We start from the raw sequence: 20572 nt of genomic DNA on the forward strand, positions 1-20572 counted from the left end.
TCCAGTACTGACTGTTGTGCAGCTCAGTTCGCGCATTCTCTAACATGTCAGTAATACGTGAATTTTCACCTCAACAACATTGTAATAACCTGTCAAATAGAAAGAATAATATTAAAATGAAAAATGAATTGATGTAATCTACTAAAGTAATTAACGGGTTGTTCCAAAATGAGTATTTCTCAAGATAATTCAACAACGATTGTCTGTCGAGAAGTTTTCGATGAAACTTCTCCTCCTTCTAATGAAGGTAAGCTTTTTTGAAATTAAAATGATTAAAAATATAAAATTGTTTACTTTTAATTTAGTTATTACGAAAGAATGATTTATTTGATGAATGCAGAGGTTCAGTGAAAGTAACAACTAATGCTATGATTTCGTAAAATGAATGATGCATTTTTCTTTTAATATACTAATTAATAAATTCAATTAAATTGCATTTGTTTTAATTTTATTGTTTATTTACATAACGATATCTATGCAACGGCGCGGTCGACCTTACGCGGTTGACAAAAATCAATAGTTCATATTGCGGGTAAAATATTATGATTGTTTTTAATTTAAATTTTTTTTAAATTTAAATATATTGAAAACCTTATTAATTTAATTCAGTTTAAAAGTAATTTTTACGAGTGAAATGAAAAAAATGTTAAAATTAGAAAAAAGTTTAATAAAGAACGTTGCTAGCAAACTTTTATGTTGGATTGTTACTTTATCCTCAGTAGACAGCTGGCGCGCCCGGGTAAGTCACCCCCATGCCTCAGGCACACCTGTTAAAAGTAGCCTTGATAGAATTTTTAATCATCCCTATTCAGCTACCGAGACACTATTGCTATTACAAGGAAGGCTTGTGAGAAATAATTCATCATCCGTTTCCATTTTTACTTTCAAAAAAACTATTACGATTGAGCTGTCTATTAACTGCAATTCCAAAGAAAAAAAATACTACCAACCGACCTAAAATCTGGTGTAATCTTAGAGTATCCAAAAATTTCCATTGCTAAAAAATTGAAAATGGATTCTTATAAAGATAAAACTTCAAAGAGCCTTAAAAATAATTGGATTTGAACTAGTTATTGATGACTAGTTCTTCATAGAATAACGCTTAATTAAATTAATTAATTACTTTAATATAGAAATTCTCGACTATGCAAAGAAGCTAGGAATCGATCCTGACACAGAACCACACCTTCTTGATCTTGCGCGTGAAGGTCTTATGGCAGCATTGCCAAAGGGCTGGAGTCCATGTTTTCATGAAGCTTCAGGCGCCTGGTACTACTATCAAGCATCAACCGGAACCACTCGTTGGGAGCATCCTCTCGATGCTAAGTATAAAAAGCTTGTGGAACATGCAAGGGCTTCGAAAAGTAAACAACATAGTTTGGGTATGACTAATTAATTCATTTAAGTAATTAATTATTTATACAATTTAACTCTTATCACCTTTTTAAATAAAGAAAATTAAATTATTTACTTTACTATAAAGTCAATTTATGAAATTTTTCTAAAATTTAGTGATATCATTGAAATATAAATACACATGAATAAATGCCATTTATTTCACCATCGATATCATGAATAATATTGTAACAAGTCTAGAATCACGACTTTAACATGACATGATTTTCGATGGTACTTTGATCTATTTGGCTGTTTGGTCGTGTCAATGCATGCACAGATAATCTCACATTCAACCCACCGCCTGGCGATCCACAGACGATGATTCCAAAGCAACAACAGCAAGAGACCTGGACTCACACGAAGACACAACATTATCAAAAGAGCCTCCATCATCAAAAGTCCCAATCTTTCAGACGAAAATACCCACAAAGTTGGCCCCTTTGAGGAAAACAGGCATTGATTCATCAAGGAAAAAGGATTATCGACGATCTATGAGCGACTTAAAGACTCCGAGTTCTACTATGACTGATCGAGCATCCAGGGATTACACAAATCTTCAGTTTTTAGATCCAAAATTTTACGAAAGTCCTAAACGATTAGAAAGCCCTGATAGAGAATTAAGTTTGCGAGAAATCGTTAAAAGATCAGAATCAATGAGTCCACGATATGAAAAAGATTGGGAACAATTATCGAGCAAATTTAATTCTGAAGAAAATGTTATTGACATTGACAAATTAAGTAGAAACTCTTTGACTCAATCAGATACCAAGTCAGTCAGTGAAAAATTTGATAAAGAAAAGCATCCAAAGCAATTGGGGCAACAAAAAGGACTTGAACTTACTAGACGTGGTCTCATGTTTCTCAAAAGCAATCGAAGTCGAGATAACACTCCAAGCCAAGATGGTACAAGGTTAGAAGATTTTCAAATGGCTAGAGCTAATGTCAACGACGGTAGCAATCTTGAGAGACCAAAATCTATTCTTCGCGATAAGCCTACTGAAGATGGTAAGGCTTTTTACGTTCATGTTTAACATTATGTATTTGATTCATGGCACTTATTCATCAATATTTCAAATTATTCTGTAATTTTTAGTAAAAAAAAACTTACCAATGAAATCTTTATCATATAATTTAAATTTTCTATATCGTTAAATAGTATTATTAAAATAAACTTATTAGTTTCTTCCATTAATAAATCACAAATAAATAAGTAACTACTTCAATTGCATAATTCATTATCTCATAATAATTAACGGTTAACTGGTTTTGTACGATATAAATGAGTTTATTACAGATAAAAATAGCTGCCAGTGTTTTGTTTGTGGTCTTTCTGCTAAATTATTGATAGAAAACATGGCAGCTGATCAAGTATATTGATGTAAACATTGACTAGCGCGCCCTCTCCAATGTTGGCAGTTGTATCTATATTTGTTTTTCTCCATATACATACAAATATCAAAAACAAACAATCTGAAATGGAAAATAGACTTTGATATAGAAAAAAAAGAATTTTTAACATGAGTTAATGGAAAATATAATATATTAAATTATTCATTAAGATCTAATGATAATACCTTATTTTTTAGATGATCGTCACATGGACGAAGAGAGGAAAAGTGTTCGATTTGATCTTGAAAAACATCCGGAAGATATTAAATTTACTTATTCTGATTCTGAAGAAGAAAACTGGGATTCGGAAATGACTACTTCTAAATCTGATCATAAAAATCAAATAAATAAGAAGGAAGTGAAAGATTCACAGAATTCTACAGGAAACCAGTCCATTCATGGAGAAATAGCTGATATAGAAAATGAAGTAGAACTTGAAATGTTGAAAAAAAAGGCCCTACAACTTATTAATGATACTCCTAAGATAATTGCCAATCGATTCTTTGTGCAAAATGTGTCTGAAACAGAGCATTTGAGTCAAATTTCTAAAGATAGCCAAAATGATAATGAATATTTGCCAACGAATAAATTTGGGAATATTAAAAACATTGATCTATTTTCAAAAAGTGATACTGATAGTACACCGCGAACTTCTAGTGAGGAAACAGGTTTGCATCAAGTATCTCACTTAAGTATGACATTAAAGACTGACACTGATGTGATAAAGGAAGTAAGTGCTAAAAAAGAAATTTATAAACAATCTGAAAGCGAAATAGTTACTTTTAAAAAGGAACTTGAAGAAAAATTAAACCGTACAAAATTAGAAATGGAAGCGAATTTTATTAAACAAAAGAATCAAATGGAAAAAGACTTAGAAAATAGATTAAAAGAATTTAAAAATCAATTACATCAAAAAGAGCAAGATGAAATAAAAAAACTTGTTGCAGAAATGGATGAAGCACGTAGAAAAAATTTAGAAAAAGTGAGAGCTGAATTAGAAAGCTGTTACGAAAAAGAGAGACAAGAAATTTTCGAGAAACTTAAAATTGAATTGGATGAAAAGAAACAAGAATTATTAGAGTTGAGAAATCGTGAGATAGAAAAAATGGAGAATGAATTTGATCAAACGGTTGATGAGGAAAAAGCTTTAAAATTGGCAGAACATGAAATTACTCAAAAGCATAATGAAAAAATAGAAGAGATGAAGAAAGAACTTGAAAAAGAATTTGATGATTTAAGAAATGAATTGAGAGCTCAACAAAGGGAAAAAATGATGAAAATTACAGAAGATAATGAAAAATGTTTGGCAGAAATTGTTCAAGATTTTCGAACTGAAGTGAGTACATAATTATAACTATACTTAATGAATATTTATGTAAACAAAAAAAATTAATTGTTTCAATTATTCATAGGAAAGTACAGCTAGAAAAGTTTACAAGCAAAGGTTGGAAGAAATTCGAGCAGACTTTTCTCGAGATATCGAGAAAGAAATGAAAAAATTGTCTGAACGAGCAGCTCAACAAGAAACAGCGAATTTTGATAAGATACGTTGCGAAAAACGGTTATTGGAAGACAAATATAAAACTTTGAAGGAAAAATATTTAAAATTGAAAAATGATGTACGATTGGCGGTGGAAAGGCGCAGCAAGAGAAGGGAAGGTAATACAACAGCATCAGAGACTGAAAGATCAGCATCAACAAGAACAAAAACAGAGAGAACGGAATCTTCACTGCAAAGGTAAATATATTCTAATATAATATATAGCACAAAATATTCTTGCATCTTCATTTATTATTTTGTGTACTCTCACGGCGTTAATAATTAATCCAAGAAACCTTTAAAATTTATAATCCTATTACATTGATATATTAATAGTTTTTCATTTCAAACGCATTGATTTATTTCTCCACAAAAAACTTTAATTACACTTACTTTATTTATTGATATTAATTTGAAACCAGCACAATTTTAACAAATTTTTGTTGTTACTGAATTCAATTAATAATCATTAAAGTGATGAAATATCTGAGTGTAGAAATATTCCAATACAAGAATAATTAGGAAATTAATGAATGTTTTATAATCGATTTTATTAAATGTATTACAAGCCGTCATGGTACACTTTTCATCCTCATGTAATTTCCCTTAATATTTGGCTATAGGCCTTAATTCGTATTGCTAGAACATCGTCGAAAAATGCCAGTACAAATTTCAAAGTTCCTGATGCTCTTAATTCCAACATTGCTGATAATTCTGAAAGTCAGAGGTTGTCCAGATTACATAAGTTCAGTCATGGAGATTCGAGAAGTGGGAAATTAGAATCTGATGACACCACAACTGTAAGTGAAACGATGAACTCAAATACTCTGAAGAAAAAAAAAATTTTTGCAAAAAAAACTACAAGTACTCCAAAAAATCCTCATAATTCTAATAATAATAATAACAATAGCAATAATAATAACAATAATAACATTACTGATAATCCTGTGGAAAATATTAGAAAGCAGTTAGAGAAATTAGAAGATCTGGGTGATCAGCTGCCTACTAATGAGAATGCTTATACTTTAAGATACCCTTTTCAAGATAAAGGTAATTATTAAATATTAAAGCCAATTTCAAACTATACAATTTTATATATATTTACTTGTAATTTAATGCTTTAGTGCCAGTAAGTGCGTCATCAGAACTTGAATTCTTCAGACATCGAATTCATGTTGAAAGAGATTCTGTTAAGAGAGCCCGTGAAACATTAAAAGCTCAGCAAAATATTTTTCAAGACGTGCAAAAAGCTTGGAAAGAAAGATGTGCTAGAGCAACTTTAGAACAATTAGTTCAGGTAAAAATTGAATAATTTTTTTACATCAATATCTGACTTTATTAATTATTAATGAACACATAAATAAATTTATTGATATTTTCAGGAAGAAAGAGATCTTTCCGACATGGAAGTTAGTCTTCATCGAACTAAAAGTCTTCTTGGTGAAAAAGTAATTCACTTAAAACACTTAGAACAATCTTTAGAGAGAGTTGCAAATGCTAAGAAAAATGAAGCTGAAGCTGCTATGCTTAAAAATGACGAATTAACTTTGAGTGATATTTCAAGTGCTAGCAGTGGATTTAGTTCTACAGATTTAGGTATAAATAATCTCATTTAATTGATGTAAGTTAAGAAATTGATCATACCAAACAATATTAAAAAATTCTTTTTTCATTTTTTCTGTGAAATAAATAAAAAATTAGATAAGCCCGATTATTACCAAGAATCGACGGAAATTATCGCAAATTTGGAAAAGTTAAATTCAGACATTCGAGAAATTTGGAGTGTTTTGAAAAAAAGTCGAGGAAACACAGTTCCTCCACCTCCAAGTCTGGTTTATTCTGATTTACGATGGTCACCTTATCAACACTTAACAACACAGTCAAATAATATACAAGGTATTTTCTAAAAATAATTAAATTTAAAGAAATTTCAATCATTCATAATCTAGAGAGTATAATATTTCTGTTAATTATATATTTATTGAATGAATACAGGATTTGGTACACCCAACATTCAATCAAATATTTTATCTCAATTGACAACACCTCCTACAACTACAACGCAAAATATAATTGCTCAATATGGACCAACAAGTGGATTTACTACTAGCGTTGGAACTGTCGAACGAGGATCTTCAAATTTAATAGAAAGAACAAGAAACATGAGAGACTGGTTACGCCAAGCACGAATAGAAACTAACAATCTTATTAGTTCTGGTCAAGCAACACTTTAAGAAATCTTAATTAATTTTTTTTATTAATCTTCTTGATACGGAAGATAACTACTGAATATTTATATGAAGGAGAAAATGAAAAAGCTAAAAGAGAAGATGATGATAGAAATGATTGAAATATTTCATTCCTGATAGATACTTTATAAATTAGATTTATTAGATTTTCTAATATTTCTCTTATTTTTGTAAATTAGTTTATTGTAAATAGATGATCAGTATTGTACAAAAGAATGATATTGATAATGATTTCTATCTATTCTCTAAAGTCATCCTTGTATACGATATTATTATTCTTTTAAAATTGTTTTTAAAGAATAAGAAATTAGAATTTTAAGTAGGACCATCACATGCCAAAGTATGATTAATAAATTATATACGTAATTAAGAAAGTTATTTCATGAAAATAATTAATGAATTATCAAACAATGAATCAAAGCAATGATCGAAAACTTTTTCGAATTTTTTCCATTGATTCAACTATTTAACATTTACATTTTAACATGTAATAGTGCAATTGTTAATAAAAATATATATTAGACAATTGTATATTGAATATTTGAGTATGAGAATTGTTTAAGTTGTTTTAAGAAATTGAGATAAATTTTAATTTTTACTTAAGTCAGTAAATTTCTTACCATTAATCATCTAAAATTTCTTCAGGAAATATTTTACAATCAGAATGTTTTATTTCACAATATTCTGCATTTTCTTCAAAAATACTTTTTGTTGGAATCCATGTTGTCCATGCAAAGCGTGTAGCAGTTTTATTTTTTAAAGATTCTTGTGCATGTAAAATTATTGGAGCAAATTTGCACATCAGCAATCGTACACAAGCAGCATCAAATTCATCAATCCCATCAATTATTCGATTTGGGAGTTCTGAACTTTGTGCTTGTCTTACTAAATCTTGAATCTAACAAATTTAAAGTGATAATATGACTTATAAAAATTTCTGTAACATTTTAAGTTAATAATTATTATAAATATTTACTTACATCTTCATTATCAGATTCCATAAAAAATTTAAAAGGATCAAAAAGAGTTTTTTCCTTAGAATTATTTTGATCTGACGAACGTTTGGTTTGAGAATTTATTCCGAAAAGTAAGCTTACCTGTATTAATAAAACAATAGATGGTTTTTTATTATTACAATTGATATTAAATTATGAATAATTCAATTGACAATCAATTACCATTTGTGCAAGAAATATTGCACTATTAACAGTTATAGCAGCTATTTTTGGTGTATCTAAGCCAAGTAAACGAAAAAAAGCTGATGCCAAAGTACTTGATTCTGGTCTCTTCATCCCGTCTCCATTTTTATCATCATCACATGGTTTTTGATCATTTTTTCGTTTAAAAGTGTTTGATACTAAGCTAGCTATACCTTTAACCCTGTCCAAATAACTTTTCATAGATTTCAATCCATTCCTTATTTTTTCCAATAAACTTGGACCTTTAAATTAAATAATTACATACATTTAAATAAAAAAAAATGTCCAATAAGTTAGAAATTTTATGTGAAGAATAAGATTACCTTCATTTCCATAAACAGAAACTTGACACGAAAGTATTAAGAGCATAATAACTACAAACGCTGACATGCTTCTGTCTGCATATTCTGAGTTACTTTAAGGAACTACTTTTGCACTTGTTGTCATAACGGGTCTTTGGTATAATTAATAAATCGTTTATTTCCACCTACGATTATACCAAATACCGTAAGTGTCCAGCTTATCGCTTTATCGCCCAACCGCAAAAACAAAGACAGTCTTTAGAAAAGTTGTGTCAAATGTAACACCTTATGTGCAGAATAAGTAGATCCATCCTCTACATTCCATGCAGTTATACTATTATGAGCGTTAAAAAAAACTTTCAGTTTATATTCTTATGTATTTTAGGGTATTTTAATTCATTTTTCTGTGAAGAATTATTCTCCAAAGAAGTACAAAGTCTTAGTGAACTTCCATTAGATAAATTGATCCAACTTAAATCCAACTTAGCAGCTGAAAACAATGGTAAGTGAATTTTTTTATAAATTATTAGTAAGCTTAAACACTATATGTAATAAGAAAAAATTGTATAAGTTAAGTTTAAATTTAATAGTCCAATCCAAGAAAAAAAGTTATTTTTGATAAAATATATCTATTAATGTCGCAATTAGAGTTGGAAGAACCTGAAATTGAGCCAGAAATGGAGGGAAGAATCGCTTCACCATTATCAATGCAATTAAAACGGCATGATCCACATCGATCGAAATCAATTAAGAGATTCAGTGACTGGGAAGAGTCAGATAATAAAATATCAAAAATTTTTCACTTTGCTTTAACTACTTTAGCTTTTTTGGCATTCGGAGGATATTTATTATGTCTTGTTATTACATCAATAAGAAGAAATTCAGTAATTCCTGGCAATGTTATTGTTTTATCGGTAACAAATTTAACTATTCAACAAATCAGTTGGAAATAACTAATACTATGACTTATTATAATTAATATTTTTCAGAGTCTACAGAATTTGCAAAAATATTCAAGACCAAAACGAAATTTAAACATTATTGATCCAATAGAAAATAACTTTGATATTGACCGAGCTTACCAAGGAATGGTTATGCTATCAAGAGAATATGCTTCCTACAACAAATTAAAGTGAAATAAATTCTTAATAATCTAATTATACAGTGTTTTTCATTTAAAATCTATCATTAATTCAAGAAGTGTTTATACTACTTTCGATTAACCATAAGTATCTTAAAATCAAATAAAATCGAATAGGAAACTAACGTGTATTTATACATGAGCAAAGAATTTTCAACGTAGAAGTGAAGATCGCTTCGAATATGCTTTTTCAAATAAACATTTAAGTATCTGTATACACATCGTTATAAAAGAAGATAACCATATGGCATTCAGGAATAAGATTTGCAGCTTTTATAATTATATGTGAATCTAATATTTTTTGAAAGTTTATGTTCGTAAAATCATTTCAATATTGTAATTAAATATTACAATAATTCATTTATAAAGTTGTTTGATTAATGTTCATTATAAGACGAATAATTAGTTAATACTACATAATCAATCATGAATATCACCAACTTAGAAAAAAAATAAATAATAATATTAAAACACGTGGTTTAATTGATGGCTCTTAAAGTTAATTTTTGATCAAGTGTATATGATCGCTTCGATTACTTAAAATAGTGATGTACCAATATTTATTTTCACAGCTTCCGGATGATCATTCTTGTTAACAGTCATCTCAGCGAAGCTCCGCCTTCCTCTGGTTGGTAGCAAATCAGAGATATCCTCTTTCTTCTACCAGTTGATCATTATATTTGTTTTATTCAAACGAGGAAATTCTTACTCAATCGTACTTCAAGCTAATTCATTCTCTATCGAAAATCACCACAATTTTCCCACTTTACTCAATCTATAGTTTTTTATATTAAAAAATGTGATTCAAATTTTCCAGTGCCAGTTTGTGGAGCTTTATAAATATTCATTAGAAATTTTAAATAGTTACAAATCCTTTATGAATCATTATGGAGAGCTATAATACCAATTTTTCAATGCCGATATCAACTTGTTCATCAAAGCTTAAATTCGGTGTAGAACGTATTTTATCCAATGAATTTTCATCAAAACAATCATATCTATCCAAATTGGCTGTTAAAATATCTGACAGTTATCCTGTGATTACATGCCCGTGTTCCGGAACAGTATCTTGTTCAAAGTGCATAACTTTCTGTGATTTTTCAGCAGCATCACCGTTGCTAACGGCGATACCATCAAATTATATCAATGTTTATGAAAAGTATCATAATCTTTATCGGCCTTCTCCAGTCAGACCAATTCCTCGTGGTAAGTACTGAAAAAATAGTTTTAATAGATCTAATATTTGTTAAAATATCTAATAATTTATTTAAAATAACCATCAAATATTAAAACGATCTAGATTAATAAAATAAACAGTCAAATTGAAAATAAATATTAACAAAAATAGATTTATTATGAAATATTTCACTATGTAAAAAATTTGTATTTGAGAAAATATAAAAAATTTTAACTATGAATTATAAAATTGGTTTTCGACAGATGAATAATTTTTTCTAAAATATATGATGATGTTAAAGTAACAAAAATTAGGCATTTTTAACAAGAGTATTCATCACCAAAGAATCTCAACATATGGACCACTGCCTTGTTTCTCCCAATATCTATACGACAAATAGACCATAATATTTACTCGTGAATGTATTCCTGCGTTTCCTGTCTATGTTTAAACGATATCCTAAGTGCCGTCAGAGGTTTACCCTTACTATAAACAATCTTAGTCAATCACAATCCATTAAGATTCCCGTTTATTTCAGTTTTATCCAATAAAATAATTATTTTATTAATTCGTACCAGCTAAAATAGGTAATCATAAAATCAGCAGCAGTAATAAAATGATTAATTTCATATCGTTGGCTGAGATCATGTCTGTATTCTCGTAAAACGTCGGGGAACCACAATGTTTAAGTCTGTACATATGTTGTATACTTTTGTAAGCTTGTAAATCAGGCAAAAGTACATCATCTTGAGGCCTTCCACCACGAAAAAGATTTGTGTAAACGAACAACTCATTGACACACACTTGAATTCCTTTTGAACTTTCAATCTTTCTTTTATTTCCTAAATTTTCTGACATATACTAGCTCATCAACTTAAAAATTCTCTTTGGATTTTATTTTCACACTTTCATGCTCCTATATTTAGTATTTTTATCATCATACTATATTTCTTACTTCTCATCAGTTGAGCATGTTTATCCTCATGAAAAGAGCTAATTACCTTAAACATATTTTCTGTTTTTATAGTACCCATTTCATCGTCCTCAAATACGTCTTCTATTGAAAGCGGGTCGCGAAGGAAGAGATCCTGGTCAAGAGCAGTCTTTAGTTCACTTCAAAGAAAAGGTCTTGAACGGAGATTTTCCCTGCAAAAATATATTACTAAACCTGATAGAAGACAATTAGCTGCTACTTTGGGACTTACTGATGCTCAGGTACTTGAATTTTTTTATATCATGTCACATTAATTTTGATTGAATATATAAACTAATATAATTCCACCGATTAGGTCAAAGTGTGGTTTCAAAATAGACGAATGAAATGGCGGCATACCAAAGAAAGTGAAAATTCATTAACTCCTGGTCCTGATTCAACTCAACAAGGAACTTCTCGAAATTTATCTAAAGAGAATCCACAGACTTCTATTAAATCTTCACAAGTTATAAAAAAACATGAAGAAGATGATGAAGAAATTGAAGTGGATGTCTGAAACAAATATTTTTTTTAAGTAAATGAGGGTAAATGATGTTTACTTCAAAAGAGGAAAGGAGAGTAATATTTTTCTGAAACAATAAATTTAATTATCAATATTAATTTAAATATAAAAAAATATTCAAATTACTATGCTGCTTAGTAAATATTTCAAATATTTAAAAAATATATAGTAAAAAAAACTTATCTCCATTAAAAATAATTATTTTTAAAATATATCTTTATTTAGAATACAAATATATTATTTATTCATTATATTATGATTATCTCATTTCTCAACAACAGCCCGTAGCGTTATAAAGTAAGAAAGTGTCGATGATAAAAACTGAAAATTTAAAAACTTCAGTTACTGTGTCTTTCATTTAAGTTATTGTTATCTTACTGCGGCATAATATTTCAGAGTAAGAGCTGGAAGTATCCCTTTAATTGATATAATGAGTGGTTTTTGAGCTCTATAAATCATCATTAATATTGATTTTTGCATTTTTTTCGATTTATTGTACCAAAGAGAAGTGTATATTGATAAGGCTATTCTTTCACTCTAAAAAAAGGATTATAATAACATTGAAAACAATTTTTTTACGTATAAAGTATGGTTAAACAACACAATTTCATTAATTCATAAAAATATGAAAATGTTTACTAACCATTTCACATACGTCATCAGCAGGCCAAGCAGTAACATACAGGCGTAAACAACCAGCAACAACCATGAGGATAAATTGAGAAACTACTGGAAGAGGTTCATGCTAATGAAGAAATAGAAAAAATTGAACAAATAAGTATTATTTCAAGTAATAGTCGATAATTCTATGACTTTCGTGCATAAGTATATTAAATTATGGAATCCACAGCTTGTAATAAAAGCATTTATACCTACTGTTATAATAGGAAATGCTCCAAATATAACAGCCATTGCCATTGTTACATTACTTTTTAAAATAATGAACCGAACTGCATTAGTTAATTTTTCAACAAATCTACAGAAAATTCTCCTGTCATTAAAATTATCTAAACAATCTTCCATTACTTTGTATTTCTTTGTATTTAAATATTTTTACCGAATACAATTCTGATGTTTCCAAATACAAGTATTAAGTTGTTTTAATGTCTCAACAGTCTTTAATTCTAAATTTAAAATTTCGAGTTTTGTAGATGAATAACAAAGTAGCATAGCAACCATAAAATCAACAGTAATACACATTCCAGTTTGGAGAATTGCAAGAACTTGCTGTGCATAAATGATATAATATCTGACACTGAAAATTTCTGCAGTAAATGGATACCATGTATCAGCAGGTAAGATTTGTTTCATGAAAAATGGACCACAGGAAAATGCTATTGCTGTTTGAAAATAGGATAAACCTACAAAGGCCCAAAACATAGAATAGCGATTGATACTTTTTTGGAAAAATATCCTCTCGTCCCCTCTCACTGAGTGTACATAGCTTAATAGTTCAGCTAAAAGGTCCTGAAGCAAATTAAACTAAAATTATTAAACTGAAAATTGGTCATAATAATAACTGTACTTGTATGAAAATCTACTTACTTACATGAAACTCAATATGTTTTACTTTACATAAAATAAGGTTGAAGAAAACATCTCCCAAAGCTGTTAATTCAGACATGGATTTCATCATCAAAGTAGAATCCTCTTTCAAGTAATGATGAACTCCTAATATAAGCGGTAATAAAAGCCCAATAACATTTAAAAATGAAATAAACCAAAATAATTCTTTAATTTTGTTACTAAATGATTTTAAATTTGGATCAATCGGCCAAGTGCAAGTTAATTTCCCAATTATTTTAATAAAACGTATAGCAAACTCTGGTGTAACATTCATTTTATAAAACTATTTGTAGAATCTATTGGAATATAGAGAAGTATATAATACTCCATCAATGTAATTAAAAATTTAAAAAGCTCTAGAGTATCGCAGTAATTAAGCTTCAATTCAACTAACTAAAGATTATCAGTATCAGACGTTTCGCACTGTTCTATAATGAAAAGCCACGCCTATCATTATCGTAACATACTACTATGATGATTTATTATTCACCTTAATTGAAATTGCTATGTTATTCTAACGATTATTACTTAGAAGCTATTAGAAAGATATCGGAGGGATAATGTTCACTACCATCACTTACAGTGTTTCGTTATTAATACTTCATATCACTAGAATGTTCTATTCTAAGAGTTGGAAGTCTCTTTTAGATACAGTAAAATAATTAAAGCAGATTGTCAGTACAATTAATTATTACTACAATGATTATTACTACAACTTCCATTTTTATTCTATTATTATGCTAAATGCTAATATTCATGAATAACAGCCGAAATGAAAGGTATAACTTTAATTTAATTTTTTTGACTATCTAAAATAGAACGTTTTTCGACGAAAATTTTTAAATGTTCTCTTCATATTTTTTATTTTTATAATCTTAACAATTATGACTTACAAAGTCTGAAAGTGTTCCACTACGGTAAAATACTCTCATTACTGCTTGTTGCATTTTAAGAGCTGACAAGTACACGTAATGCAGTGAAGTATGAAAATGCTGTTGAAAGGAACTGCAAATAAAATTTTTTAACATTTAAAAGTTCATTTCATAATTTTATTTGATGTTAATCTTCATTTCATGAATGAAGAAAAAATTTTTGATGAGCGTTCAATAAATTGTAACATTTTCTTAGAAATTTTATGCAAATTTATAACAATCTCATGATGATTTCTAAAACTCTAATAAACAAAAGATATCGACTTTTAATAATGTTATTATTAATTAAATGTTTGCGATTGATGAATTGATTCATTCATTAATAAACAAATTATCCGTAGTTTATTAAAAATTCAAGTGTTCTCATGACTAAATTTGCTTCATCAAATTATTTTGAGGTGAAGGATTGATTGAAAGAAGTGTTTAAGATCTGTGCCCTCGGCTTGACCTAGTGGAGACCCATCACGCTTTTCAGGTGCATTCAACCCAACCGTGTAATAATTGCTAGAAATTTCTAGTCTAAGATTATTGCGATACTTTTTCATTACCGGACCCCAATAACGGCAAGTCTTCACTCAAGCCAAGCCTCGGGTAAAAAATCGGATATATTTTTAGATTATTAATTCGAAAATGATTAATAGATAACATATATACCGCTGAATAAAATTCGTAGGATAGAGCATTAAAAATTCCAGAAACTTTAATTACAATTGGCTTGTGTGCTCTCATAATGACAAAGCTCCAACATTTTCTCATTTTTGGCGACTGATAACAACATGACTCAAATATTTTTTCTGGTAGCATACGACTAGCCTATTGAATAAAATAATTTAATAAGAAACATTTGTTATTATTCATTTAATTATAATTACAAGTAACTCTTAGTATAGAAAAAGTTCTTACAACATTTATTAAATTATCAGCAGCCCATACACATACGAAAATGTTGACAGTTGCACTCATGACCAATATCAAAAACTGAATTTTTATCATCAGAACTTGATCCTATATTTTATTTTTGAATCATTAATTTATATTGATGTACTTTTACAAATAATTATTAAGTGTTTAAACGAAATTTTAAGAAGACAAATAGATATTGGATATAGAATAATGTTACCGTTATTAGCATGATAGCACCAAAAATCATTCCAACTCGAGTCATAATAATTGTAGTTAGAGCAATTATTCGAATAGAATAAATAATGTCTTGGCCATGTTGATAAAGTTTTTGGTGATTTTGAATAAATACTTGTAAGTCTTTAGCACTTATAACATCTTCACACTTTAAAGACAGCATTTCATATCTGGCTCCTAAATACCATAGAAATAATGCAGCTTGACAATCCAAGGCCATTCCTGCTGAACATTGAAAACCAACAATACATTGATGAAGATAAACAAGACATTTAACTATTGGATGCTCAACAGGAAAGGGATATACAGCATCAGTTGGAAATTTTTGAGGTAAAATTAATGGACCAATCAGCACTCCAACTGTCGTAAGATAATAACTGCATGTCATAAAAGCATGAAACTTCCAACATTTATTTACATATTTTTGAAGGCAATTACTTTCGAAATTATTTGCTATTTTGATAAAATTTTGCATGTGTTGATCAAATTTCTGAAAAATATAAAAACTTTAAAATGATTCTATTTGAATACAAATTTACCTATAAATTCTCTAGATCATATTTAGACACTTACCTGAATTTTATCATGATAAATTGTAACTGCTATAACCTTGATTAAAAAATTAATTATACCAGAAATAAGAATTGAAGATTTGATAATTACAAAAGTATTATTATTATTTATTTGAATTGAAACAATCAATGGAAACAAAAGACCAATCGCTAACAATATGGAAGTATAAAAAAATATTTTATAAAGAATAAAATACACTTTTTTAGAATCAAGTAATGGAGACCAGATACACGTTAGAAACACTGTGACTTTGGTAAACTTGATAGCTCTTTCAGGGGTAACTATAAAAGCTCTATATTTGTTACTAAATTGTTCCATATCGATAGCAAGTGATTAAAATAATTATCTACCACTACCTTATGTATCATTTCTAACAAAGCTGTTTCTGGGAGATATAAGTTGCGGTGCATTTATAATGATTCGATGAAAGGAAAACTCTGAGATAAGTGAGAAGGGTTTATATGTATGCAACTGTTATTTTCTCATCTATTTTAATTTGTGATATGTATTATTATTTGAATTTATAACGAATTTTTCACAGTATCATTACAACATGAGAGTTTTCATATAAGATTATCATCAGATGTTTCATTTTAATTGCATTATATTTAAAATCTAATAACATGGAATACCTTTTTGCATCATGCTCAGTGTAAACTAGTTGGTTCCCGCGAATTCGTCCGTGTAATGTGTATGACTACGTTACATAATAATAAATAAATCAAAAATTTTTGAATAGTAAGATCATAGTTTGAATAACCCAATTCTAGATACGTATTGCTTTGTGCCCGACTAGAAATTAGTTTCGTTCGGGATCCGATCCGGATCAAAATTACCTGTAGTTTGATCAGGATCCGGATACGATAATAAACGTCACACCTCATATAAAATGGATCGAATCCGTCAACTAAATCCAGTACGGATTAGGTGATTTTATCAGATCCTGATTACAATTTTTTTTAGTTAAACACAAAGAATACTTGGATAATGATTTTTTATGATCATTACGTGAGAAATATTAATTAATGATACTCAGAGGGATTCGAGCCTTCACGACCATTATACTTTGCGCAAATTAAACCAGTGCCTTTACCAGCTCGGCTGTCAACTGATTAAATAAGTTCTAACAATTACGTATACATCAATAGATACATGTGTAATAGTTTTTTTAAAACACGAATACCAATAATATATTTACTTGAATACTCAGTAATACATTTTTTAATTGATTTAAATATTTTTATAAAAAATTATTATTATTATCATTTTTATTTTCATACAAAATATTAGTCTTGATTAATTAATCAAGGTTAATATTATGAAACATATAATATATAATATTTTAAAACATGCACACGATTTCTGTGAATTATTGTAAAATTTATTATTTGATAACTTTTGACTATAGGCTGGAAATATCACCCATAGACTGAAAAATTCCGTACTGTATCTTAATCAGGAACTGATCAAATAGGCGCACCAAGGTAATAGAAGAGTAGGAATATTATTATCATGATGGCAATGTAAAAATGATTGGTATAATGATTTAATTTTTATAATATTATAAAAATTATATTATGCATATGTAAAGCATGAGAGTAATATCATTAAAAAATGTATATTATGTATATGATTAAATTTTAAAAAATGCCAAGGAATGAAGTGAATACTTAATCTGAAATTAATAGTGAATGATTTTATTCGTATATATAACTTATTTAAATGTGTGTACTGCATAACTTATCAAAATTACCTGGAAGCTGAAGGTTCTAATAAAAGAACAATGATAATTCTAAAGAAGTTTAAGATTTTATTGATGATTTATTAACTTTTAAGTATTAACAATCACACGTAGTGCAGTGAAATACGAGAATGCTGTTGATAAAAACTGTAAAAAATAAAAATTTGTTATTTCATGGATAAAAAATACATTTTGTTAAATCATTTATTTATAGTAAATACCGTTGAATAAAATTCATAAGATAAAGAATCAAAGACACCAGTAATTTTAATCACAATTGGCTTCTGAGAGCGCAAGATGATAAACCGCCACTCATTTCGCAGTCGTGGAGATTGATAACAGCATGTTTCAAAGATTTTTTCTGATAACAAGCGACTAGACTATGTGGTAATAGAGTTAAAATTTAATCTGATTACTGATAATGTTGATCAAAGTCATGTTAGAAAATATGATCTTACAACAGTAATTAAGTAATCGGCAGCTCTGACACATACGAAGATATTTGCAGTTGTGCTGATAACTACAATTAAAAACTGAACCTTTGCTATTACAGGCTGATCCTATTAGTCACATGATTTTCATTAATTTTATTATTCAAGAGTCACTGCAAATCTACGAAAATTCAAGTGTTTACTTATAGAACGATTGCAATTTTCAAATATCAATGCTCTGCAGTGATCTGAGTGCGACCCGAAAGGTTCGAACGACCAACTTCCCAGTAGAAAGAATGATAAGATTTAGCTAGTTTACCGTTTTTTCAGTCCTTTGATTCTGCATAAAAAATGGCTGGACTGATTTTGCATAATTATGCATGGAAAATGGTCCCATGTCGATATCATTTTTGAAAAAAAATTCCGAACGCACGTACGAACTCATGCACATGCGTACATACACACACAGACGCCCACTTGAAAACTATTGTGTTCGACTCTGGGGACCTTGAAATGTGCAGATACGTTGAAATTCAAGATTTGCAAAATTGCACCTATTATTAGAACTTCCCGCTGGGAAGTTAAGAATTAATACACCTAAATGTTTACAATGTTGACCATCATAAACAATCTATAGCACTTTGGTAAGCACCTAAAAATGTTTCAAATTTGTCTATAAAGACGCCATAGATTATTTATGGCACTTAACATTATAACACTCTGAGTATTTATGTAATTTCTAAACACTTGAATTAGTAGTGAAAGTAAAAATAAAAAAAAAAAACAATAAAATACCGATACAAGCATAAGAGCACCCAAAATCATTCCAATTCTAGACATCACAACTGTGATAAAAGTGATGGCCTTTATGGGATTAGTAATTTCTTTTGCATAATCAAGTAAGTTTTGATGATATTTAACAAAATTGCGTATGTCTTCAGTGTTAATCACATTTCTGCTCTTTCTAGCCAATACCTCATATCTGGCTCCTAAATACCATAAAAATAGAGCAATTTGACAATCCAAGGCCATTCCTGCTGAACATTGAAAACCAACAATACATTGATGAAGATAAACAAGACATTTAACTATTGGATGCTCAACAGGGAAGGGATAAACAGCATCAGTTGGAAATTTTTGAGGTAAAATTAATGGTCCGATAAGCACTCCTGCTGTTGTAAGGTAATAACTACTTGTCATAAAAGCTTGAAATTTCCAACATTTATTGACATTTAATTGTAAATGTTCCCGCTCTATATCACTTGCTGTTTTTAGAAACTCCCCAAAGCTCAACTCAAATCTCTGAAACGTGAAATAAATAACATAAATTCTTTTGTTAGTTTTTTTAGTTCTGTAAATTACTAGCAAACTGAATAACAAATCTATTTACAAACCTGCAATGTTTTTTGATGAATTGTCACTGCAATAACTTTGAACAAATAGTTGCATATCCCAATAATAAGAATGACTGATTTTAGAACAATAAACGCATCATGTACGAATTTTACGACAGAAGCAATAAGAGAAAATAAAAGAGCAAATGCAAGAAATATTGATACATAAAGAAATATATTATAACAAATAATATATTGCTGTTTAGCACTGGGTAATGGTGACCAGATACAAGTTAGATATACCGTAGTTCTGGTAAATTTCACAATCTTTTCAGTAGTGACTGTAAAGCCCCTACACTCTTTAGTTGATTGTTTCATATTAACTGCAAGTAGTTACAATCATCCATGACTGTTATTATGCGTACTGTTCTAACTAGACTATTTTTTAAAGATATAAGCTGTGGTGCATTTGTAATGATTCGATGGAAAATAGACGCGAGGATAAATGGAAAGGGTTCATACCTATAAGTACAAATGTTACTTTCTCATGCATTTAAATCTATAATTTCATGAGGTGAGTTTATTATACTTTCTTCAAAGTGTTACTTTAAAGTAGGAATTAACATTCAAAGTTAACGTTAGATTTCTCTAAAGCACGATGATTTTTATTTTTCTTAGTATTATTATTGATTGAATTTTTCCTGCTTTAACAATCCATTTTCGAAACAGCGTTCATACAAATAAATATATTTATAAATATTTCATCTGATCAATTTGTCAGATTTTCAACAGAAATCTTAAAGGTATTATCTTTTGACCAATGATTTTCATTAAATCATATATAACAAGGAATTATTAGTAAATATTTTTGTATTTAATAAGTGATACACATTAATATAAACTCAAAATTTATATTCTATATTAACGAAAGTATCATTGGTTTTCAACAATACAAAAAATGATTTAC

The 20572-nt window shown here is 28.8% G+C and overlaps 6 protein-coding genes across 7 annotated transcripts; 3 read left to right on the top strand and 3 right to left on the bottom strand.

The window, feature by feature from the left end:
- On the top strand, positions 1 to 6975 carry LOC118069118 (centrosomal protein 164). Of its 2 annotated transcripts, XM_035087002.1 has the most exons (10): positions 1 to 247; positions 1134 to 1382; positions 1714 to 2403; positions 2985 to 4123; positions 4200 to 4525; positions 4971 to 5377; positions 5452 to 5624; positions 5710 to 5923; positions 6029 to 6223; positions 6323 to 6975. In XM_035087002.1, exons 1-10 carry the CDS (start codon positions 169 to 171, stop codon positions 6559 to 6561), a joined length of 3711 nt encoding a protein of 1236 aa, XP_034942893.1. In that variant the 5' UTR covers positions 1 to 168; the 3' UTR covers positions 6562 to 6975. The 2 variants fall into 2 exon arrangements, with proteins under 2 accessions (XP_034942893.1, XP_034942894.1); XM_035087003.1 differs by lacking the exon at positions 1714 to 2403.
- A 223-nt stretch (positions 6976 to 7198) lies between these two features.
- Positions 7199 to 8165, bottom strand: LOC118069120 (uncharacterized). Its single transcript, XM_035087005.1, has 4 exons — positions 8158 to 8165; positions 7755 to 8010; positions 7557 to 7673; positions 7199 to 7474 (listed from the first exon to the last, which is right to left on the bottom strand). The coding sequence occupies exons 1-4, from the start codon at positions 8163 to 8165 to the stop codon at positions 7199 to 7201; spliced, it is 657 nt and encodes a 218-aa protein (XP_034942896.1).
- A 200-nt stretch (positions 8166 to 8365) lies between these two features.
- LOC118069121 (uncharacterized) lies at positions 8366 to 9213 on the top strand. The gene is made up of 4 exons (XM_035087007.1): positions 8366 to 8378; positions 8463 to 8579; positions 8726 to 8991; positions 9067 to 9213. The coding sequence occupies exons 1-4, from the start codon at positions 8366 to 8368 to the stop codon at positions 9211 to 9213; spliced, it is 543 nt and encodes a 180-aa protein (XP_034942898.1).
- A 901-nt stretch (positions 9214 to 10114) lies between these two features.
- Positions 10115 to 11942, top strand: LOC118069111 (H2.0-like homeobox protein). The gene is made up of 3 exons (XM_035086990.1): positions 10115 to 10424; positions 11423 to 11610; positions 11685 to 11942. Exons 1-3 carry the CDS (start codon positions 10133 to 10135, stop codon positions 11883 to 11885), a joined length of 681 nt encoding a protein of 226 aa, XP_034942881.1. The 5' UTR covers positions 10115 to 10132; the 3' UTR covers positions 11886 to 11942.
- Positions 11943 to 12128: 186 nt separating this feature from the next.
- Positions 12129 to 16467, bottom strand: LOC118069122 (uncharacterized). Its single transcript, XM_035087008.1, is given in 11 exon segments — positions 12129 to 12212; positions 12270 to 12428; positions 12535 to 12636; positions 12768 to 12867; positions 12949 to 13358; positions 13441 to 13562; positions 14938 to 15202; positions 15293 to 15394; positions 15510 to 16016; positions 16100 to 16135; positions 16456 to 16467. Coding segments are annotated over 11 exon segments (1899 nt in total).
- Positions 15615 to 19983, bottom strand: LOC118069123 (uncharacterized). Its single transcript, XM_035087009.1, has 6 exons — positions 19666 to 19983; positions 19067 to 19573; positions 18299 to 18400; positions 18062 to 18220; positions 17853 to 17987; positions 15615 to 15751 (listed from the first exon to the last, which is right to left on the bottom strand). The coding sequence occupies exons 1-5, from the start codon at positions 19981 to 19983 to the stop codon at positions 17931 to 17933; spliced, it is 1143 nt and encodes a 380-aa protein (XP_034942900.1). The 3' UTR covers positions 15615 to 15751; positions 17853 to 17930.
- Between the last annotated feature and the right edge of the window lie 589 nt (positions 19984 to 20572).

The sequence above is a fragment of the Chelonus insularis genome, unplaced genomic scaffold (assembly GCF_013357705.1).
Source record: "Chelonus insularis isolate UGA/USDA-ARS -01 unplaced genomic scaffold, ASM1335770v1 contig_405_pilon, whole genome shotgun sequence".
Classification (NCBI taxonomy): domain Eukaryota; kingdom Metazoa; phylum Arthropoda; class Insecta; order Hymenoptera; family Braconidae; genus Chelonus; species Chelonus insularis.